Source organism: Carcharhinus amblyrhynchos, chromosome 7 (assembly GCF_965287045.1).
Source record: "Carcharhinus amblyrhynchos chromosome 7, sCarAmb.v2.hapA, whole genome shotgun sequence".
In the NCBI taxonomy this organism is placed as follows: Eukaryota; Metazoa; Chordata; class Chondrichthyes; order Carcharhiniformes; family Carcharhinidae; genus Carcharhinus; species Carcharhinus amblyrhynchos.
In genome coordinates, this window is record NC_137330.1 from 4,198,077 (window position 1) to 4,222,152 (window position 24,076).

General features: G+C 44.7%; 4 protein-coding genes across 4 annotated transcripts; 3 read left to right on the forward strand and 1 right to left on the reverse strand.

The window, feature by feature from the left end:
- Window positions 1-728: 728 nt before the first annotated feature.
- LOC145345317 (histone H3) lies at window positions 729-1,143 on the forward strand. The gene has a single exon (XM_080193133.1). It carries the CDS (start codon window positions 733-735, stop codon window positions 1,141-1,143), a length of 411 nt encoding a protein of 136 aa, XP_080049259.1. The 5' UTR covers window positions 729-732.
- Window positions 1,144-2,378: 1,235 nt separating this feature from the next.
- Window positions 2,379-3,388, reverse strand: LOC145345382 (histone H2B type 1-M-like). Its single transcript, XM_080193198.1, has one exon. The coding sequence runs from the start codon at window positions 3,386-3,388 to the stop codon at window positions 3,011-3,013; it is 378 nt and encodes a 125-aa protein (XP_080049324.1). The 3' UTR covers window positions 2,379-3,010.
- An 18,199-nt stretch (window positions 3,389-21,587) lies between these two features.
- LOC145345383 (histone H1-like) lies at window positions 21,588-22,234 on the forward strand. The gene has a single exon (XM_080193199.1). It carries the CDS (start codon window positions 21,588-21,590, stop codon window positions 22,209-22,211), a length of 624 nt encoding a protein of 207 aa, XP_080049325.1. The 3' UTR covers window positions 22,212-22,234.
- Window positions 22,235-23,157: 923 nt separating this feature from the next.
- LOC145345387 (histone H4) lies at window positions 23,158-23,481 on the forward strand. Its single transcript, XM_080193202.1, has one exon. The coding sequence runs from the start codon at window positions 23,170-23,172 to the stop codon at window positions 23,479-23,481; it is 312 nt and encodes a 103-aa protein (XP_080049328.1). The 5' UTR covers window positions 23,158-23,169.
- Window positions 23,482-24,076: the final 595 nt, after the last annotated feature.

The window sequence follows — 24,076 nt, forward strand, 5'->3', positions numbered from 1 at the left end:
TGAATACACGGAACCCCTGCAGTGCAGAAAGAGATGATGTGGAGATGCCGGCGTTGGACTGGGGTAAACACAGTAAGAAGTCTCACAACACCAGGTTAAAGTCCAACAGGTTTGTTTGGTAGCAAACGCCACTCGCTTTCGGGGCTTTTCCCCTACGTCAGGTGAGTGGGGAGTTCTGATCACGAACAGAGTATCCAATGGCACACACTCAGTTTACAGAACACTGATTAGAATGCGAGTCTTTACAGCTAATGCAGTGTTAAAAGGTGCAGACAATATAAGTGGGGATAGCATAAAGCATAGGTTAAAGAGATGTGTATTGTCTCTAGATAGGATGTAGATGTTGCCAGCCCAGGCAAGTCATGGGGGTTATGCTATCCCCACTCACATGAATAAACCTGCTGGACTTCAACTTGGTGTTGTGAAACTTCTTACTATTCAGGCTCCCAGCCTGTTCTGGGTCTATCACGGAATGAATCTGAATGTGTTTTTGGTGCTGAGGCAGTGAGGAAAAGTTTGCAGTGAAATTGGCGGTCTTTTTTGGCGGTGAATTTTGAAAATTAGCCGCCATCCGAGCTCAGCCAATCAGAGCTGGCAGCCTGTGGTTGCTATGAGGGTGATTGGATAGGGGCTGTGGCGGGAGCCAATCAGTGGCGGTGGGCGGTGCTTCAGCCGGTTGAAAAAGGGAGGCTGGAAGCCGCTCTGACATTCCGAGTTACTGCGTTTGAAGAGATGGCCCGAACCAAGCAGACAGCGCGCAAGTCAACCGGCGGGAAAGCTCCCCGCAAGCAGCTGGCTACCAAAGCTGCCCGCAAGAGCGCTCCAGCCACGGGCGGAGTGAAGAAGCCTCACCGCTACCGGCCCGGCACTGTGGCTCTGCGGGAGATCCGCCGCTACCAGAAGTCCACCGAGCTGCTGATCCGCAAGCTGCCCTTCCAGCGCCTGGTGCGGGAGATCGCTCAGGACTTCAAGACCGACCTGCGCTTCCAGAGCTCGGCCGTCATGGCCTTGCAGGAGGCCAGCGAGGCTTACCTGGTGGGGCTCTTTGAAGACACCAACCTGTGTGCTATCCATGCTAAGCGAGTCACCATCATGCCCAAAGACATCCAGCTGGCCCGCCGCATCCGCGGGGAACGTGCCTAAATTGACCCGGACCCACTTCTGGCCTTTCAAATCCAAAAAGAAACACAAAAGGCTCTTTTCAGAGCCACCAAACCTTTAAAAACGAGCAATAATCGGTGTGTGGTGCGTCTTGGGTTCCAGTGATTTTTGCAGCTGTTGAACCAGAGTATCATTTTTATATTGAGTGCAACAGATTTGAGTATATAGAGCTTGTGCAGTTGCTCGCGCAGAGATCTGGAAGAAATGATTCCCGATTCCTAATCAGCATGCAGGGGAAGGGCCTCTTTCAGCTATAATATTGTTTGTATTCATGACTGCGTTACTCTGTGCTTCCGTTGTCCCAGATGTGCGTTTTGACATTCATATGGGTAAGGATGGCAGCTTGTAAAGGGTGTTGTATTTTGTTGCCCTAATAACCCATTCTATCATTTGCAAGCTGGATTCGAACCTTTGCGTTCTCCAGATCTCTATTGCACTCCACTGGTGTCTCCCTCTTCCACTCCAGTTACGGAGTTTAATGTAATATTAATAGTTTGCCTTCGAAGATTGTGTCTGCACCACCCATCGCCTAACATTCTAAACCTATTTTCCAGCAATTAGCCTTGATGCGTTGTTTGACTGTCATTCGTTTGGAGGTTGCGCATAGAATCTTACAGTACAGGTTAAGGCCATTCGGCCCATCGGGTCTACAACGACAAAAGATGCGCGAATTAGGAAGATACGTCATTCGAAATTGTCCCTTGTCCGAGGAATTAGCAGGGTTCATACATAAGGATCGGGGCTCGACAGCAGGAAAGGCCTCCTGCACTGCAAGAAGTCTAAGAATCCCTGATAGAGCGTCTGAGGCAGGCGCTCTATCTCCATAATTCCACCTATTTACCCCGCTATTCCTCTACACACCCTGGATATTAGGCAGCACCCCGCCCTGAGCAATGGTCACCCCACCCAGCAGTTTGTTGAGCTCGTTGCGCACGGCCAGCTGGAGGTGTCTGGGGATGATGCGGGTTTTCTTCTTGTCCCGGGCCGCGTTGGCGGCTAACTCCAGGCTTTCAGCCGTCAGATACTCGAGCACAGCAGCCAGGTAGACCGGGGCTCCGGCACCCACACGCTCCACATAGTTGCCCTTTCTCAGGAGGCTGTTAACACGGCCTACCGGGGACTGCAGTATTTATTCCAAACTAAAGGCGACAACCTTGTGGAATCTACACTTTTAAAGTAAACCGTCGATGTATTTGTAAGTTAAAGAACAAGTTACAAGTGGAAATTAGCCCGAAGTTAAAATATTGAATCAACAAGTTCTTATAATGTAGTCCTACCTCTTTTTAATGGTCTAAATTTTATCACCGATTCCAAACTCATTTTTACAATCAAAATAAATCTGGCAGTTCTTTAATACAGTCTGACCAGGGGACAGAATGTCTCATTCACCGCCCCCTGCAAGTAGTCCAATATCGTATCCATTTTTAAATAGGACACAATTTCAGTGTCAAACGCGAAGTTTTGGTGCCAGCGTACAAGTACGGAGACTGAAGCTTCGACACCAGTAAGGTTGATGTTTAGTAAACTGATCGACAATTGAGAGCATTCTTTAACTCAAAGAAGCGGACGCATTTCTAAATTATTCGCTCTCTCTGCAAACCCAGCGGCAAGGGCGGATATAGGAGTGCCGCAAGGGTCATGGAACAGCCACCAAATGTAGCGACTTTACGAAAAGATCCACCAGACTCTCATTCCGCATCACTCAATACTCAAAACACACCAGAAACTCAAGTTCGAAATGCATTTTTACGATAAAACATGATTATTAAAAGTGGGTTTAGCTTCTTCACAGAAGTTGTGGGTGGCTCTTAAAAGAGCCGTTGTTTTTTTTTCACTGCATTGGTCAGTTTTACTTGGAGCTGGTGTATTTGGTCACGGCCTTTGTTCCCTCCGACACGGCGTGCTTGGCCAGTTCCCCGGGCAGCAGCAGGCGCACGGCGGTCTGGATCTCCCGGGAGCTGATGGTGCTGCGCTTGTTGTAATGGGCCAGGCGGGAAGCCTCGCCCGCGATGCGCTCGAAGATGTCACTGACGAAGGAGTTCATGATGCTCATGGCCTTGGATGAGATGCCGGTGTCGGGGTGAACCTGCTTCATCACTTTGTAGATGTAGATGCTGTAACTCTCCTTCCTGCTTCGCCTCTTCTTCTTGCCGGTCTTGGTTACCGGTTTCTTCAAGGCTTTCTTGCCGCCCTTCTTGGAAATTTGCTGCTTCTTATCCTCAGCCATTCTCGCCTTCAATTTGAGAAAAGCAATAACTGAGCCTGGCCCCGGACCTCACTATTTATAGACTCAGACAAGGCCCAATGCAAATAAAGGATCGAGGATGACAATTTTCTCATTGGCTGATTCACGATGATGTCAAATCGTCATGTGCTATCTGTCACTGATTGGATATCGAAAGTAACCAATCAGATTCACTAATTGATACAACCACAATTTCAGAAATGACAGAGGTTTGGCAGTGCAGTGGGCCATTCGACTCATCCTGTCTATACTGTCTCCAGATCTGCAATTCACCCAGTCCCTGTTCTCCTGTCTTCCCTTAGGAACATTGCACAATCTTTCTCTTCATCGAACAGCTTATTCTAAATGTAAACTTTCTTTGAACTAGCCTCCATAATACTCTCAAATGGGGCATTGCACTCTGTAGCCATCCCCTGCATCAAAAGATTTTTTTCTTTTACGTTGACAAACAATCATTTTAGTTCTGTGTCCCCACCTGCTTGATTATGCCACGTGGGTGTAATTTCTCCAAATTAACTCAGCCTATGCCCCTCAGGATTTTGAAAGCCTCTTTATAATCCCCTCGCCACCATCACTTCCTCAAGGAAGTTTGGACTTGTCCATTTTATGCATCACAAATTTTTTTTTACACCATTCTTAAGAATCATATCCATTCCTCGGGCGATCACACTATCCCACCGATATATTTTATGTTTAAGAGGGGCTGCTTTATCATTCAATGTTTTGCTATGAATATTCAGCTTGTCTGAAAAAATTACGACAGATGCTGGAAAGCAGGATAAGTACTCCTTTTCGTCATTTAAGTATTTATTTAGCAGGAAACTAAATGAGCTTATTCACCAACGAATAGGATGGCTTTTGTGCTTTGTTAATAGGTGCATAGCATACAAGAGCAATGGAGCTTTGCTCAATTTGCACAAGTCACCTGTATGCCTCCAAAAAGGAATGTGGGGTTCAGTTCAGTGCACCCTACATTGGAAAGGACGTGAAGACATTGGAGAGATTGTATTAGAGGGTCATATAGTCATGTGATACGAGAAAAGTGAGGAGCTAGATTTGCACCTGGGAAAAACAGCTGCCTGAGTTGAGTTCAGTTGCTGGAAAGGCCTGATAAAGTTCACAGTCTCCAAAGCTGTGAACAAAGGTTAAGCAAGTTTGCCTGGATGTACAAACTATTAAGTGGGTTTCAAATCTACAGAAGAAATACTGCTAATTCAAAACAAAAAGAAAGTGTTGGAAAATCCCAGCAGGTCTGACAATATCTGTAAAGAAAGAAGAGTTGACATTACGGGTCCAGTTGACCCTTTGTTAAAGTTTTGGATTTCAGATTGCAACATCCACAGTAATTTGCTTTTATTGTTTAATTGGCACTGAGGTACAGGTTAAGAATTGTTTCGTTCAAAGAGTTGTCAATGATTAAGAGTCAAACTGTTTCATTTTGTTTGAGTTATACTTGAACGGCATCATGGATAACGCTCGTTTTGTCAGTGGAATTATTCCTGGAGTAAAAGCATACTTTTGTCAAACTGATGCCAGAATAGAATAATTGTTTCGGTCTCATCTGGCTTTACAATATACCTGGGATTTGTCTCTGATTGGCTAACATTTGCTCCAAAACCAAATTCAAATTGAATTGGATCCAATCCACGTTTCCGAGAGACAAACAAGATCCAAGCTGACAAGATAAGTCATCGCACCCAATTTTTGGTTTGGTCAGACACTTGATCTCAGGCAAAAGGACAGATCTGTTATGGTACAACAGGAGGCTATTTGGCCCATCATGATTGCACTGGCTTTCCATGAACAACTCATCTGGATTCCTCCCACCCCAACTTTCTTCCCTGACCATGTATGTTCTTCCATTTTGGATATCAGTCTAAGTCCCTTTCAAATGAGTTGATTGAACCTGTCTCCACCACACAGACCATGCATTGCAAGCCCTAACAACTCACTGCCTAAGAAAGCTTCTCCTCATACAACCTTTACTTATTTTACTATTTACATTCATCCTGTCCCCTTTCATTCTCGGTCCTTTCAGGAGTGACAGTTGTTTATCCCTGTACATGTTATTAAGATTCCTCAATACCTTCAAGACATCTGTCAAATCTCTTCTCAACCTTCTGTTCTGTGAAGAGAACAACTTCTCCAATCTATCTTCATAATGAAGTTCCTCACTCCCAAAGCCTTTCTACAGGATCTTTTCTGCGCTCTGTCTCTGATGCCTTCACCTTCTTCCTACAATGTGGATCCAGAAATGGACACAGCTGAGGCTGAGCAGGTAATCCTACAAATTGACCATAAACTCTTGCTGTACACAACATCTCCATTAATAAAGCCCAGGAAACGTTACTAATGTCTCCCTGAACACGGAGGAAAATTATATTTTGGTGAAGATATTGTGGCAGCATGAATGCTCTCTCAGCCATCATTTCTCATGGAAAAACAATTCCAACTTCTCCAATTGCTTGACATAACTGTTGTTCCTCACCCCTGGAACCAGCCTGTGCTTAGGATTCACAAATCTCTCCAATGTCTTTACATCCTTTCTAATATAGGGTGCACTGAACTGGACTCTACATTCCTGCTGTGTCTTGTGCAAATTGACCAAAGCTCCATTGTTACATAAGAACATAAGAAATAGGAGCAGGAGTAGGCCATCTGGCCCTTCGAGCCTGCCCCGCCATTCAATAAGATCATGGCTGATCTGTCGTGGCTCAGTTCCACTTTCCCGCCCTCTCCCCATAACCCTTAATCCCCTCTCTTATCAAAAACCCATCAACCTGTTTCTTAAAAATATTTAGCGAGGCAGCCTCCACCACTGCAACGGGCAGAGAATTCCAGAGATTCACCACCCTTTGAGTGAAGAAGTTCCTCCTCAACTCCGTTCTAAACCGCCCCCCTTCTTTATCTTGAGGCTGTGCCCCCTAGTCCTACTGTCTTTTTTGAGCGGGAAGAGTCTCTCCACCTCTATCCTATCCATCCCATTCATCATCTTATACGTCTCAATGAGATCTCCCCTCATTCTTCTAAACTCTAATGAGTACAAGCCTAGTTTATTCAGCCTCTCCTCATAGCTCAACCCCCTCAACTCCGGTATCAGCCTAGTAAACCTCCTCTGCACTCCCTTGTACCACATGCATCCTCTGTACGTTCTTGTACCACATGCCCTTATTAACAAACGCTGAATAAATTTCCCTTCAACTCAGTTCTAAAAGGCTTCCCCTATAACCAGACATTATGATCATTAATTCTGCACTATTGGGTACATTCTTTCTGAACCTATCCCATCTAATCCTGTGAAAAGGTTTCTATGAAATCCTCTCTCACTCTCCTGAACTCCAGTGATATAATCCTAACCAACTTAATCACTCCTCATATGACTGACCTGCTATACAGGAATCAGTCTGGCAAACCTTCCGCTGCAGTCCCACTATAGCAAAGAACTTCCTCCCTCAGATAAGAACACCGAAACTGCACACAATACTCCAAATGTGACCTCACCAACCTATACAATTGCAGCAAAACATCCCTATTCCTACACTCAAATCCTCTTGCTATAAAAGAAAAGTACAGAACAGGGACAGGCCCTCAGACATCTCCAAGTTTGTGCCAATCATGATCCCCTAACTAAGCTTAAAAAGAACCTTTCTGCCCTTACTCAGTCCATATTCTTCTATTCTCTCCCTAATCATGAACCCATCCAGATGCCTCTTAAGTGTTGCCAATGTGCCTGCTTCCACCACCTCCTCTGGCAGCGCATTCCCAGCACCCACCAATCTGTGTGAAAAACATCTCCACACATCTCCCTTAAACTTTCCCTATCACCTCTTGTAATTGACATTTCCATCCTGGAAAAAAAAAGCCTCTGATTATTCACCTGGTCAGTGTCTCTCAATTTTGTAGACCTCTATCAGGTCATCCCTCAGTCTCCGCCATTCCAGTGAAACCACTCCTAGTTTATTCAACCCCTCCTTATAAGAACATAAGAACATAAGAAATAGGAGCAGGAGTAGGCCATCTAGCCCTTCGAGCCTGCCCCGCCATTCAATAAGATCATGGCTGATCTGTTGTGGCTCAGTTCCACTTTCCCGCCCTCTCCCCATAACCCTTAATCCCCTCTCTTATCAAGAACCCATCAACCCGCTTCTTAAAAATATTTAGCGAGGCAGCCTCCACCACTTCAACGGGCAGAGAATTCCAGAGATTCACCACCCTTTGAGTGAAGAAGTTCCTCCTCAACTCCGTTCTAAACCGCCTCCCCTTTATCTTGAGGCTGTGCCCCCTAGTCCTACTGTCTTTTTTGAGCGGGAAGAGTCTCTCCACCTCTATCCTATCCATCCCATTCATCATCTTATACGTCTCAATGAGATCTCCCCTCATTCTTCTAAACTCTAACGAGTACAAGCCTAGTTTATTCAGCCTCTCCTCATAGCTCAATCCCCTCAACTCCGGTATCAGCCTAGTAAACCTCCTCTGCACTCCCTCCAAGGCCAAAATATCCTTGCGCAGGTGCGGCGCCCAAAACTGCACACAGTACTCCAGCTGCGGCCTCACCAATGCCCTATACAGCTGCAGCAAGACCTCCCTACTTTTATATTCAATCCCCCTCGCTATGAAGGCCAGCATCCCATTCGCCTTCCTGACCACCTGCTGCACCTGCAAGCTGGGTTTTTGCGACTCATGCACAAGGACCCCGAGGTCCCTCTGCACCGTCGCCTGCTGCAGTTTTTCGCCACGTAAGTAATAGTCCTTCCTACCATTCTTCCTACCAAAGTGGACCACCTCACACTTGCCAACATTAAATTCCATTTGCCATTTCCTGGCCCATTCGCCCAGCCTATCTAGATCCTTCTGCAGACTCTCCACACCCTCCGCACAATTTGCCTTTCCCCCAATCTTGGTGTCATCAGCAAATTTCGACACCCTGCACTCGGTTCCCTCCTCCAGATCATCTATATAAAGCCGATACCCTTGAGACATCCTGATGAATTTTGTGGTCTCTGCAAAGCTTCCACATCCTTCTGATAGTGTGGCAAACAGAACTGCATGCAGTACTCCGAATGTGGCCTAACCAAGGTTTTATGTAGCTGCAATATAATTTACCAACTCTTGTACTCAATGCCCTGGCTGATGAAGGCAAGCATGCCGCATGCTTTCTTAATCACCTTACCCACTGTGTTGGCAAGGTGATTAAGGCCAACATACCATTTGCCTTTTTTACTGCCTGCTGTATCTGCACACTTAGTTTCACTGACTGATGATAAACCCTTGTGAATACAGGTCCCCCCCAAAACAATCTCTCCTCACAGGAGAGCTCCAATCACAGCCTAGTGAACATTCTCTGCATTGAATCTGTGACAAATATCTCCCTTCTTAGGTTTGGGTATATATTGATACACTTATACTATATAAATTCACATAGCTTTAAATAATTGGCTTTTGCGAGGTGCTTTACACTGAATATGTTAAGTGTTGCCAAGTGTTTAGTTATTTTCCCTCTGTACATATCAGTGTTTTGAAACACAATCATATTGAGCATCAAGCAGACTTTTCAACGTGGCTGCATCCTGTACTCCATGCACCTCAATGTTTTTATATCAATCATCTCACTGTTCTCTCTACACATCTTTGGTTTCTGATCAATAAACAAACTCTCTCATCCTTGTCAGTTCCAAGTTAGATGAAAGTTTGTCCATTCTATTACTCTCCAATTTTGAGAGGGGAAAATGAAGTATGGAATATTTCAGTCAATAGTGTATGAACAGGCTTTGAATCGGTTGGTTTCTGATATGTCATTGCAGTTTTTGTTATTTCAAGTGAATTTAAGAAAAGTGAGTGTTAGTTTTGACCTTTAGCTCAGTATTCCAGATCTTTAACGTCAGGTTAATGCTTATTCTATCCTTGTATTTAAGGTTGATTTATTACTGTCACAAGTAGGCTCCCATTAATAGTTAATGACATTATTGTGTAAATCTCTGGCTCACCACACTCCAGCGCCAGGTGGGTACATTGAGGGAGAATTTAGCATGGTCAATGTGCCTAATAAGTACATCTTAAAGATTGTGGGAGGAAACAGGAGCATCCGATGGAAAAATCGACACAGCCACAAGTAGAATGTGCAGACTTCACTGCTTGGAGAATCAGGACTTTATTGTGCAAGTCACTTTCTGAAATGTAATTGTAGATTTTAGTCAAGAATTCTGTTAGGTCCTGTGAAATTTATTTTTTTGCACAATTTCACAACCGTGAGCATTTACTCCCTCCCCTCTTCTCCCACAATGTATACCATCTACGAATTCCAATTCAGCAACTCAAGAAGATTTTTTTCATCTTACCCTTAAGGCTTACAGCCTTTTACACCTAAAAAATCATGGTAACAATACCCGGTTATAGTCCAATGGGTTTATTGGAATCACGAGTCTTTGGAGCACTGCTCCTTCATCACTGCTCTGAAAGCTTGTGATTCCAAATAAAACTGTTGGACCTTAACCTGGTCTGCATTATAGAAGATCATGGACAGTTGTTACATGGAAGTCACATCACATACAAGTTCACCTCCAAGTCAAAGAAATTATGACTTGAAATCCTATCACCATATCTTCATTGAAGTAAAATATTTACACTTCCTACCTATCTAGGACATGGCTGTACCTTTCGCAGACAACATGGTGCAAGGAGGTGGTTCTAAGATGACTAGTGCAGAACAAATTGCTCACCTTTCCCTGTTCAAAGAACAAATATTGTTCTGGTAAGTGATCAGTATGTGAAAGACACTTGATCTGCATCTGTTCATCACTGGTTCAGTTCATAAGTCATTCTATATATGTGGTTGTGGGATGAATTTTCATCATTCTTTGAGTTAGTATGTGAGCTTTTGTCTCCTTCAATATCGGCTACTTTCTTTTCTGTCATTATCAGGTGTATGTGCATGAGTAGAATTCTATATTAGATTGTCGCTGGGATGGCTGCAACTAATGGATTCAAACTGTATGTTCTAGTTTCTTGAGATGGACATGAATGAGATGTGTTCTGTATCTGTCACACTCATTTATGTTTTTGTGATTGTATGATTTTATCTCTATCTGTCAGTTTGGTACTGTGTGCCCATGTAGGATTCACTCTGCAGCACTCAGTGTCTAAACACTACGTGAGAGCATTTTTTTCAGTCTCTTATCTTATGTGAATGTTATCAATCCTATACCTTTCTGTAACTGTGATCTTCAGTCCTTGGGACAGTGTGGCTTTCTATTTTTATCACTTCAACTTAATGGTGTGACTGTCATCTATTGCAGTTGTTATGCCCTTAATTCTGAAAATGTTAGACCCTGTTTGGAATGTGAGTGTGGAATATATTCACTATCTTGTCATGTACACCAGTGTAGCCTATTTTCTCCTCCTGCCATTCTCTGTTAATAAATCTGAAAAGTAATTTGCTTCCAATCCTGTCAGTCCACGTGCTGTATGTGAAAGGTCTGTATATTTTGTACATCTTTTTCTAAGATACAGTATCTAAGATTGAGATGAGTTAAGTATCTGTCAGCCCATGGAATCAAATACAATGTTGTGATCTATTAAGTATTGAAGTCTCCAACATCACAGGTGAATGTTACATTGTGAGCTTTCAGTGCCTGGAAGTGAATGTGAGTTTAGTTCATTCATCAGTCATTATCCAGGGGTATGCGTGCCTGATTCAATCTCTATGTATGTCTCTGCTACTGTATATAAATATTATTTACATTCTGGATCTCTCACACACAGTACTATGTATGAAAGCAGGAATAATCCTACATAGTTACTTTGTTTTTCTCTACTGTGTGAATGACAGTATCAATATTTCCTGTGTAAAATGAGAGCTTTTGTGTTTCATTTTGTCCTTTCTTTCAACTTTCGCTGAAGTTAAAATAGTCTCTAAGTATTTTTTCCCCCCAATTTACTACGGATCTAATGATCTGGTAGTATTGCTGTGCTTTATCAGTCATACCCTACCTGCTGTGTGTTGGAACCAGCTCCTCGTGCTTGCCTTGCTTTCAAGGTAGCATTGCCTCTGCAATTTGTGTGTCATTTTTTTCCTTCCAGGAGCTCCTAACTCTGAACAGGTGAGCTAGAAGGATGAAAAGTGATCAAAGAATTAATTCATTAGAATTAATCATAATATTAAAACCAGTTTCCGAGCCCATCGCAGTGCTATAGCAGTCATTCCTGCTTCATCTGATATTCTTTGATGGGTAAGATTGAGTATCAGTCTCTCCTGCATACTGCTGCTTCAGCTGGGCGATTCAGATCAGGCAGAGATTTCAGCAAGGGTCAGATTTAAATTTGCAGCTCTCTTTTAACTAACTGTGCAGTGGGAAACAGGTCATAGTCAGAAAGTTAGAGTTTTACAGAACAGCTAGATGCCCTTCGGCCCATCATGTCTACACCAGCCATCAGGCACCTATCTATTCTAATCCCATTTTACATCCTGTGCTCCACTGCCTTGCTTGCTATGGTGTTTTCAGATGTACATGCTTCTTAAATGTTGAGAGATTTACTTTCTTCACCATTCCTTCTGAATCACCTTCTCCTTAACTTAAGTCTTTATTATTGACCCATCTACTCAGGGAAACTATTCCTTCCTTCCCTGCTATATACATCCCTGATAATTTTGTTCACTTAAAGTTTTTCCCTGTTCACCTTTCTCTGCTCTAAGGAAAGCAACCCCAGCTGATCCAGCCTCATTTCACAGCAGAAATACACAAGTATAGGCAACCTCCTGGTGAATCTCCTCAATATTTTGTGATGTAATTACATCCTTTCTATAGTGCGGTGACCAAAACAATGTACAGTACTCTAGGTGTGACCTAACCAGCATTTTACACTTCCAACCTAATCTCGCAATGTATATATTGGCTGGCACAGTATCTAGCACTGCAGCATCACAGCACCAGGGACCTGAATTCAATTCTGGCCTTGGGTCACTGTCTGTGTGGAGTTTGCACATTTGTCCTATGTGTGCGTGGGTTTCCTTTGGGTGCTCAGGTTTCCTTCCATATTCCAAAGATGTGCGGGTTAAGTCGACCGACCATGCAAAATTGACCCTTAATTTCAGGGAAATTTGCAGAGTGAATACGTGGGGTTACGGAGGAATCCCTGGTTGGGATTGTTGTCAGTGCAGGTTCGATGGGCTGAATGACCTCTCCCTGCACTGTGGGGATTCTATTACTGATAATGCCATGCACCTGGGTTCAATTGTGGTCTCGGGTCACTGTGTGTATGCAATTTGTACGCTCCCCTGTGTCTGCATGGACTTTCTCCCACAGTCCAAAGATGTGCAGGTTAGGTTGGCCATGCTAAATTGCCCCTTTGTGTTGGGTTACAGGGGCAGAGTCTGGCTGGGATTGTTACTGGTGCAGGCTAGATGGGCTGAATAGCTTCCTTCTGCACCATAGGGAGTCAATGCCTCAACAAATAAAAATAGATGCTTCATTTGCTTCCTTATCCACCTATGTATCTGTCCTGCTGCCTTCTGAGATCTTCTAGCATGAACCCATAGATCCCTCAGGTCATCTGTACATCCAAATCTTCTACTATTTATTCAAAATACACCACCTCACACTACTCAGGGTTAAATTCCACTTGTCATTGTTTTGTCATCCTGTAATCTAAAACTGCTTCACTAATTTTCATGCCATATGTAAAATTACTGATCATACCATCCCCACCACCCCCCCCCCCTCCAATTGTTATAAAGGTGCATATATAAGGTTAAGAATGTAGTGTTTTACAAATGTAAATATTGAAAAGAAATGCTCAGAGGAAATGATATAGCATTGTCTCTTTAAAAAAAAGATGCGTCTTTGTGCTTGGGATTTTAAATTACAGAAAGCAAGGTGCAGAAGCAACATTCGTATCCAAAGCAGCAGCCAGAGTTCCAGCAAAGCAAAATGAGCTTTTAAATTGAACCAACGTGTTTAAGGCAAACAAGCAGACACAGAACAAATGGAATTCAAATTTTGATAACTTCAAGCCACTCAAATTGCAGGAATAAGAACATAAGAAATAGGAGCGGGGAGTAGGCCATCTAGCCCTTCGAGCATGCCCCGCCATTCAATAAGATCATGGCTGATCTGTCATGGCTCAGTTCCACATTCCCGCCCTCTCCTCATAACCCTTAATCCCCTTGCTTATCAAAAACCCATCAACCCGCGTCTTAAAAATATTTAGCGAGGCAGCCTCCACCACCTCAACGGGCAGAGAATTCCAGAGATTCACCACCCTTTGAGTGAAGAAGTTCCTCCTCAACTCCGTTCTAAACTGCGCCCCCCCTTTATCTTGAGGCTGTGCCCCCTAGTCCTACTGTCCTTTCTGAGCGGGAAGAGTCTCTCCACCTCTATCCTATCCACCCCATTCATCATCTTATATGTCTCAATGAGATCTCCCCTCATTCTTCTAAACTCTAACGAGTACAAGTCTAGTTTATTCAGCCTCTCCTCATAGCTCAACCCCAGTATCAGCCTAGTAAACCTCCTCTGCACTCCCTCCAAGGCCAAAATATCCTTGCGTAAGTGCGGCGACTAAAACTGCACACAGTACTCCAGCTGCGGCCTCACCAATGCCCTATACAGCTGCAGCAAGACCTCCCTATTTTTATATTCAATCCCCCTCGCTATGAAGGCCAGCATCCCGTTAGCCTTCCTGACCACCTGCTGCACCTGCAGGCTGGGTTTTTGCGACTCATGCACAAGGACCCCGAGGTCCCTCTGCACCGTCGCCTGCTGCAGTTTTTCACCACGTAAGTAATAGTCCTTCCTACCATTATTCCTACCAAAGTGGACCACCTCGCACTTGCCAACATTAAATTCCATTTGCCTACTGTGAGGCAATTCCAGGTAGTTAAACCCAGACAAGGGGAGATGGAAGTTAGAGCAACCTTGCCATCTCTTTAGTTTGAAGGAGGGAACGGTGAGTCTTTCAAATGAAACGTTGCATTAATATATATAGCTTCATCAAATCACCATCTAAATGGGAGAAACCAACTCAAAGTTCAGTCCGAAGCATCAGAAGAAAGTTCATACTTCCAACTGACGCCTGGTATCATATTGTTTGAGAGTGACTATATTCTGTATTATTCCTGAATGAGTCGTGTAATTAGAACAAGATTCTATTGGGGAGTTTATTCGGTTTGCTAATTCTTATAAGACTATCACCAGTTCTAACACAGAGGCCTATTAATTGTTCATAGTAGAGAATGGCAGATCACGCTTTAAGTTACCAACATCAGTAGGTTCCTACCATCTCAAGCACACTTAACTTAAAATTAAGACTGAATGAATTATCTCCCTTTGCGGTGGAGGGTGGAGGGGGGTCCCAAAATTGCACAGAATGAAACATCACCTCTGCGTGGTAACACCATTCATGTCCAGATTATTAAAGTTCACTACAAACAGCTAGGGATCCCACACCAACCCCTGTGGTGCGTCACTGAACACAGGCTTCAAGTCATAGCAACAAGCTCAGACTATCAGCCTCTGCCTCCTGCCCTAAGTCAATCTTGGATCCAAACTGACCAGTGTCCCGGTCTTTTATCTTTCTGATCTGAATTCCACGTAGACTGCATTGGTTGCACTGGCCTCACCTTTTATCTGTGGGGAGGCTGATATTCTTCCAAAGCTGCTGAACGGAAGCCCGCTCCCCTCACTGAGTGGCAATGTGGGGAAAGGAGAGGCTGCACATGCGCTCTGAACCTCAATGTGACGACTGGAAGGGGAGGGGCTCAGGCCGCGCACGCGCAGATCTCGCTTTGTGCTCAGCTCCCGGAAATCAATAGGAATTTTCCCCGTTTCCCTCGCATCAGACACACAGAGCGAAAGTTCCAAAGCCCTGTTGTCCTGGTGTGTGGGGGGAGTGCTGGGTGAAATTATAGCGAGTGAAGCTCTGTGTTTGTCCCGATTAGACATTCAATTTGCAGTCATTCCCTGTAGCTCGTTAAAGTAAAGTTTATTTATTGGTCGCAAGGAGGCTTACATTCACACTGCAATGAAGTAACTGTGAAAATCTCCTAGTCGCCACAGTCCGGCCCCTGTTAGGCTAGCATTGTTTGGAGGAGGATGAGAGGCAACTTAGTAGAAGTTCGTAAGTTGGAGGGGGATAGATAGAGTGGACATTCAGAGACTATTTCCTCGGGTAGATGTAGCTGTTACTAGGGGGCATAACGATAAAGTTCATGGTGGGAGATACAGGAGGGATGTCCAAGGTCGGTTTTTTAGTCAGAGAGTGGTTGGGGTCTAGAATGCACTGCCTGCTGTGGTAGTGGAGTTGGAACTTTCAAGTGGTTATTGGATGGGAACATGGCACCCACCAGAATGATAGGGAGTAGGATAGCTTGATCTTGGGTTTGGACATAGCTCGGCACGACATCGAGGGCCATAGGGCTTGTACTATGCTGTACTATTCTATGTTTCTATGTTCTTTGTTCACTGAGGGACAATTCAGCATGGCCAATTCACCTAACCTGCACATCTGTGGACTGCGGGAGGGAACCGGAGCATCTGGGCGAAATCCACAAAGACATGGGGAGAAAGTGCAAACTCCACACAGACAATGACCCAAGCCAGGAATTGAACCCAGGCTCCTGGCGCTGTGAAGCTGCAGTGTGAACTACAGTGTCACCCACACAGTGTGTTTGTTATCATGCTGTCATCCATCCCGTCAAATCCAGAGGTTCTGCAAACTAGAACTTTATTATTTGACTGAATTTTCACCCTTCTGAAACTGAAAATTGAATGAATAGGTAAATCACCTTGGTTCACACACTCCCGTAGTATATGCACTGCCCCGGTTTGTGCACTCCCTTGGCTGACGCACTCCCCTGGCTTGTGCACTCCACTGGTTTGCATGCTCCCTTGGTATATGCGTTCCCCCGGTTTGTACACTCCCCTGGTTTTGATTTGATTTATTATTGTCGTATGTATTAACATACAGTGAAAAGTATTGTTTCTTGTGTGCTATACAGACAAAACATAATGTTCATAGAGAAGGAAATAACAGAGTGCAGAACATAGTGTTAGAGTCATGGCTAGGGTGTAGAGAAAAATCAACTTAATGCAAGATAATTCAAAAGTTTGGCAGCAGCAAGGAAGATGCTGTTTTTGAGTCGATTGGTATGTAAGCTCAGACTTTTGTATCTTTTTCCTGAAGGAAGAAGATAGAAGGGAAAATGTTCAAGGTGCATCGGGTCCTTAATTATGCTGGCTGTTTTGCTGAAACAGCGGAAGTGTAGATGGAGTCAATGCATGGGAAGCTGGTTTGCATGATGGACTGGACTACATTCATGACCTTTTGTAGTTCCTTGTGGTCTTGGGTAGAACAGGAGCCATATCAAGCTGTGATTCAACCAAAAAGAACACTTCTATGGTGCATTTATAAAATTTAGTGAGAGTCATAGCTGACTTGCCAAATTTCCTTAATCGTTTGAGAAAGTAGATGCAGCAACATGAGCTTCTATAATTATGTTATTGGCATGGGGGGACCAGGACAGGATGTTGCTGATCTGGACGCCTAAAAACTTGAACCTCTTGACCCTTTCTACTTTGTCCCCATTGATGTACAAAGAACAAAGAACAAAATCAGCCTGGGAAACAGGCCCTTCGGCCCAACGAGCCCACGCTGCCATCTCAACACCACCTCTCTACCCATGACCCCTATTTAATGTTTTATGGCCATCCAGATTGAGGGAAAACTGATTTAGGGACAATTTATTCCTGCCAATCAGCCTAACAGCGCATCTTTGGTGTGTGGGAGGAAACCGGAGCACCCGGAGAAAACCCACGCAAGCATGGGGAGAATGTGCAAACTCCCACAGACACCGGCCCAAATCCATGTGTCTGCACAGCAATCAGCGATAGTCACTGAGCTGTCGTCTTGCCCAGTACCTTGTCCAGTTTAGGCACACACTAACGACATGAAGCACTAGGCCAATCTCGAACAACCAAGAGCAGCCCCAGTATGACCCATCGCGTGTATGCCCCTCGTTGGACACGAGGCGGACCGAATTAAAACCTGTGAATTAAAAGAGAAAAAACATTATTATCATACTATACCCATTTTCATTACCAGGGACGCCCCAATGCTAATGACCCTTATTTAAAAGGTTCTCCTATATCCACCCATCTCCAACTCAGTCATGTGCCTGTCTAAGTTACTCTTAAAGGACTCTAGTGTTTTCCATACCCCCACTACCCTCTGTGTGAAAAACCTCTCTCTAATATCTGTGTTGTACCTCTCCCCCCTCACCTTAAGTCCATGGCCCCTTGTCCTACGTGACTCTATTATAGGAAATAGCTTACCTCCGTTTACTCTATCTATACCCTTCATAATCTTATATACCTCTATTAGATCCCCCCCTCAGTCGGCATCTTTCAAGGGAAAAGACCCCCAATTTCTTCAATCTTTCCTCATACCCCAGTCCTTCCATACCAGGCAACATTCTGGTAAACCTCCTCTGCACTCTCTCCAGAGTCTCCACGTCCTTCTGGTAGTAAGGCGACCAGAACTGTATGCAGTACTCCAAATGCGGCCTAACCAACGTTCTGTACAACTGCAACATTAGACTCCAGCTCTTATATTCTATACCCCTTCCTATAAAGGCTAACATACCATAGGCTTTCTTCACCACAGTCTCCACTTGCGCTGCCACCTTCAAAGACTTGTGAACTTGCACCCCCAGGTCTCGCTGCGACTCTATACTCCTCCTATTTCTTATGTTCTTATGTTCTTATAGGTTACCCTTTATCATATAACTTCCCCCTACATTATTCTGGCCAAAATGCATCACCTCACATTTATCTGGATTAAACTCCATTTGCCACGTATCTGCCCAATCAACCAACCTATCAATATCCTGCTGTATTGCCAGACACTGCTCCTCACTGCTTGCCAATCCAGCCATCTTGGTGTCATCAGCAAATTTGCTGATCACACCACCTACTCCCTCTTCCAAATCATTTATATACACTACAAAGAGAAGAGGTCCCAGTACTGAGCCCTGCGGCACACCACTAGTGACAGACCTTCAGCTAGAAAAAGACCCCTCCACAAATACTCTCTGACTCCTCTTTGCAAGCCAGTTCTCTACCCATCTAGATACCTGACCACATATCCCATAAGCATGTAGATAGGGGCATGTTCTCCTTTACACTTCCTGAACTTGATGACGATCTCCTTCATTTTTTTGACATTGAGGTAGAGATTGTCATCACTTCATAGAGGTTTACTGCATGGAAACTGGCCCTTCTGACCAACTTGTCCATGCCACCCTTATTTTTTAAACCCCTAAGCTAATCCCAATTGCTGGCATTTGGCCCATATCCCTCAATACCCATTGAGCCCATGTAACTATCTAAATGCTTTTTAAAAGATAAAACTGTATCCACCTCTACTACTACCTCTGGCAGTTTGTTCCAGACATTCACCACCCTCTGTGTGAAAAAACTGCCCCTCTGGACACTTTTATATCTCTCCCCTCTCACCTTAACCCTATGCCCCCTAGCTTTAGACTCCCCTACCTTTGAGAAAAGATATTGACTATCTACCTTGTCTATGCCTTCATTATTTTATAGACCTCTATAAGGTCACCCCTCAGCCTCCTGCACTCCAGAGAAAAAAGTCCCAGTCCATTCAGCCTTTCCTTATAACTAAATCCAACAATTCCCAGTAGCATTGTAATAAATCTTTTCTGCATCCTTTCTAGTTTAATAATATCCTTTCTATAATCAGGTGACCAAAATTGCACGCAGTATTCCTTGTGTGGCCTTACCAATGTCTCATACAACTTCAACAAGACATCCCAACTCCTCTATTAATTTTTCTGACCGATGAAACCAAGCTTGACAATTGCTCTCTTCATCACTCTGCCCACACGTGACTCCACTTTCAAGGAGCTATGAACATGTACCCTCAGATCTTTCTGTTCTGTAACTCTCCCCAACAGTTTACCATTAAATGAGTAAGTCATACTCTGGTTCAATGTACCAAAATGCATCACCTCACATTTTTCTAAATTAAACTCCATCTGCCATTTGTCAGTCCACTGGCCCAATTGATGAAGAACCCGCTGCAATTCCTCACTGTCCACCATGCCACCAAATCTTGGTGTCATCTGCAAACTTACTAACCATGGCTGCCTATATTCTCATCCAGCTAGATTCACCAGATTATCTACCTCATTCTTTTTGTCTGTCTTGTCATTGTTTGAGATCCAGTCCATTACGGTGATGTCGTCAGCAAACTTGAAAATCAAATTGGAGGGGAATTTAGCCAGACAGTCATAGGTGTATAAGAAATATAGGAAGGGGCTCAGACCACAGCCTTGTTGGGCACCGGTGTTGAGACTTACTGTGGAGGAGGTGTTGTTGCCCATCCTTACTGTTTGTGGTTTGAGTTAGGAAGTTTAGGATCCAGGTGCCGAGACCCAGGCCGTAGAGTTTGGAGATGAGTTTTGTGGGAATAATAGTGCTGAAGGCTGAGCTGTAGTCATTTAATAGGAGACTGACATAGGTATCCTTGTTATCTAGGTTTGCACAGTCTCCTGGGTTAATACACTCACCCAGTTTACACACTCCCCTGGTTTGCATGCTCCCCCTGTTTATACACTCCCCTGGTTTGCATACTCCCTGCCTTGACACATAACCCTGGATTTACCACTTCCCTAGTTTGTACTCTTCTCTTCTTGCACATACTCTCCTGGTTTATGTTCTCTCTCCTTTTAGTCACTGCCTGGAGTGCACATATCCCCAGGTATACATATTCCCCCACTTTACACTACCCTGCTTCACACCACTGGGGTGCACACTTCTCTGGTTCACAAACTTGCTTGATGTTACACAGTCTCTGGTTTTAAACACTTCCCTGGTATACACAGTCCCCTGTTTTACAACCTCCTCTAATCTGTTCTGTTTCCAAAGCTATTCTATCTCCCTTAGAGGATGTATATATGCTTTTGGCACAGTTATGGATTGTGATATCTATGTATTCTAATGCTGTATTCATACAGCATCTTACATCATTTGCTAATGCATGTGTTAGTGTAATATTGTTCGTCATTCTGATATTAGCACAAAGCTGGGTACTGCAGTATTGAATCTTCCCTTCTTTCTCTCTCGCTCTGTCTCTAATTCTCTGTGACTCTCGTTCGTTTTATTTGTCTTTGTATGTCTCTCTCTCACTTTATGTGTCCCTCAGTCTACTTGCCTTTCTCTTTCACTGTGCCTCCAATCTCAACGTGACTCTCTATGTTTGTTTCTATATGCCTTTCCATCCCTCACTCTCAGTTTGTGTTACTGAGCAGTGCAAGAGGATAACCTCAAACTGGAAAATCTCGAGGTTTAGTGAAGAAATTATTTGTATTTTCACCTTGAAGAAAGACGCACAAACAATGTAATGTTATGAAAACCCAGCTGATTGGCTGCTGCTGGGGAGTGAGGCTAACACACAGTATGTGGGACAGGAAATACAGAGATTGACAAAGTGAAGGGAGAATTTACAATTAACCAACACAACGGGGGGAAAGTGTCGAATGGAGGGACAATGTGCCCTCGGAAGTTTACATTACAAAAACATTTTAGCCTGGGATTGAGCAGATGGGAATATTGTGCAGGAGACAGTGTGTGACAGGGGCGGGGGAAACAGGAGAAGATCACTGTGTTTGTGTGTCCGTTCAGATTGTGAGGTCTCCGCATCATTCTTGCGTAAAACAAAAATATTTTTCAATCAAATTCTCCCCCTGTATCCCTCCTACTTCTCAAAGTTAGATTTCAACGCAATTTCCATGTCGATTTTCAGATTTCAGTCGAAAAGTAAGGGAGATGACAGCGATGGGGTGAGAGAGCGTGAACAGTACAGCAGAAAAACTGGATCTAATCCCAAATGCAGCCTTCAATCCGGGTGAAATCTTTTCTACAACAGGCATTAAGGTGTCAGACACAATGAGGATTGAACCTGGGACAGTGTGGAGCCGGGATTTGAGTGGAAATTGAGAGTTTGGGACGAGAGAGAAACACAGAGAAGGCAGCAGCAGCCTGGAGCTGACAGCAGCTTGTCTCCGCCCCGTCCGCTCGCTGCCTTTAAGTTGCTCAGTGCCGCCACCAAACGCTTCATTTCTCATCCAGTTCACATTGACGGAGAGATTTGGTGAAGAGTTCCGAACATGAGCGACAGTGCAGCCGCCGAAACGGCTCCTGCAGCCGCCGCCACAGGCAAGGCAGCCAAGAAGAAGAAGGCAGCGGCTCCCCGGAAGAAAGCAACAGGTCCCAGTGTGGGCGATCTGATCCTCCAGATAGTGGCGGAATGCAAGGATCGCAAGGGGATCTCCACTGCCGCTATCAAGAAGGAGCTGCGGGGCAAAGGGGTGGATGTGGGCAAACGGGGGAGCCAGATCAGGCAAAGTTTAAAGAGGAATGTGGAAAATGGAAAGCTGATTCAGCTGAGTGGTATTGGCGCCTCCGGCTCCTACAAACTCGCTCAGAAAACAGCGGAGCGGAAAACTGTCAAGAAGGTAAAGGCAGGAGCGGCCAAGAAAACCCCAGTGAAGAAAGCGGTGGCCAAGAAAGTAACAAAGAAACCAGCAACAAAGAAATCGGCAACAAAGAAACCAGCAGCCAAGAAAGCCACAGTGAAGAAAGCAGTCAAGAAAACGACAACTCCAAAAAAGAGCGTGAAGAAAGCATCCCCCAAGAAAAAGATTGCTGTGAAGAAGGTCACGAAGGTAAAGACATCAAAGGCCAAACCCAAAGCGGCTGCAGCAAAGTCTAAGAAAGCAGGAAAGAAGTGAAATTCGCCGAGCAAATCCCAAACCTGTGAACCCAAAGGCTCTTCTCAGAGCCACCCACCTCTCTCAGGAAAGAGCTGAACCCCCCCCCCCCGCGGTCAATGAATCGCTGTCCCGGCGCTGGGAGCAGATTTCAGAGAGAAATGTTAATCCAGTATTCCCGCTCACTCGCTGACATGTTCTAGACCCGGGTGCCCCTCTCCCCCCTCACTCTGCACTCACACACACACACTGCCTCTCCCTAACCCGGGAATGGCCCTGGGGGAACACTCAACACTTTGTGTTAGTTTATTTATTCACAGATTCAGAGTGAGGGTGTAAAAGGAATCCTGGCGGAGAGAACCCACCTCACAAATCAAACTACAAAACACATTTTATCAACTGCGAGAGATCTGAGTAAAATTCTCAAACTGTCTGGGAGCGGAGTTTTAACAAAATGTCATCAGGACTGCGAAGGTTCGTCCTTTTCTCATTACAGATGCTGCCAGACCTGCAGAGATTTTCCGGCATTTTCTCATATTGTTTCAGATTCCAGCACCCGCAGTAATGTGTTTTTTTATATAGGAGAGGAGTTGTCAGGAATAGAATAGTAGCTGGGATTGAGATGGGGTCAGGCAGTTCGACTCATTACAGAAAGGATTGTACTGAGGCGGGAATGGTACTGAAAACTCTGGATTGAGTAGACCCGGGTTTCTAACTCGCTCGTATCTGATATTCCAGTTTGTACGTTTTGTTCCCGCGCTCTTTTCCCTTCTGTTTGAATTTGAATCTAAAATATCAATTCGGGCAGGAGGAGGAGGAGCTGGATGGTGAAAGACATTTCACTGCTCTGTCTGTCTCTCAGTCTCCTCCCCGTCCCGCCTCTCTCTCTCTTTCTCAGTCAGGTCGGGGCGAGCTGTATAATAAAGGGAGCTGCGGCAGCTCCTCTCTCATTTAGCAGCGATTTGACTGAAGAAGAATCATGTCTGGCAGAGGGAAAGGAGGCAAAGGACTGGGGAAAGGCGGAGCAAAGCGGCACCGCAAAGTGCTTCGTGATAACATCCAGGGCATCACCAAGCCAGCCATCCGCCGCCTGGCTCGCCGTGGCGGCGTCAAGCGGATCTCGGGCTTGATCTACGAGGAGACCCGCGGGGTGCTGAAGGTTTTCCTGGAGAATGTGATCAGGGATGCGGTCACCTACACCGAGCACGCCAAACGCAAGACGGTCACCGCCATGGATGTGGTGTACGCTCTGAAACGCCAGGGCCGCACTCTCTATGGATTCGGCGGCTAAACAAATCCACCCAATTCTCACAAAACCCAAAGGCCCTTTTCAGGGCCACCCACATTCTCACATTGAGAGCACTGACCTTGGTACAGTAGTAGTTTGGCAGATTTGTTATCATAAATTAACTTAAGGAATCGGACTATTTTCTGTCCCGTTCGCGAACCATTGAAGCCTTAGAGCACACGTGACTTGGCCAGCACTGTGTTCTCTCCCAACAAAGCGTCAGACCCGGAATTTTCCAGCATTTTTTTTGTTTTTGTTTTAGGCCTCCGCAGCCGTTTTATTCTGAACGTTATTGGCACCTGTTAGAAGTGAAATATGTCTGATTCTCGCACGTGTGTCTGATAGAAAAACACATACTGGCTATGGGGTAGAATAATAATGGATAGAATATTATTGCTATAATTTCTTGTTGATCATTTAATATTAAAACTTTCTCAATAGATTCGGCGGCTGAACAAATCCACCCACTTCTCAAAACCCAAAGGCTCTTATCAGACATCACTGGCCTCGGTACAGCAGCAGGCTCTTTCTATATATGGAATTTCATGCAGCTTTATCATGACTCGGAATCGGGTCATTGTGTGATAATCCTGTTACA

What these genes read in the sequence shown, in the direction of transcription:
- LOC145345317 (XM_080193133.1), top strand. Translation starts at nt 733, where the DNA reads ATGGCCCGAACCAAGCAGACAGCGCGCAAGTCAACCGGCGGGAAAGCT.
- LOC145345382 (XM_080193198.1), bottom strand. Translation starts at nt 3,388, where the DNA reads ATGGCTGAGGATAAGAAGCAGCAAATTTCCAAGAAGGGCGGCAAGAAA.
- LOC145345383 (XM_080193199.1), top strand. Translation starts at nt 21,588, where the DNA reads ATGAGCGACAGTGCAGCCGCCGAAACGGCTCCTGCAGCCGCCGCCACA.
- LOC145345387 (XM_080193202.1), top strand. Translation starts at nt 23,170, where the DNA reads ATGTCTGGCAGAGGGAAAGGAGGCAAAGGACTGGGGAAAGGCGGAGCA.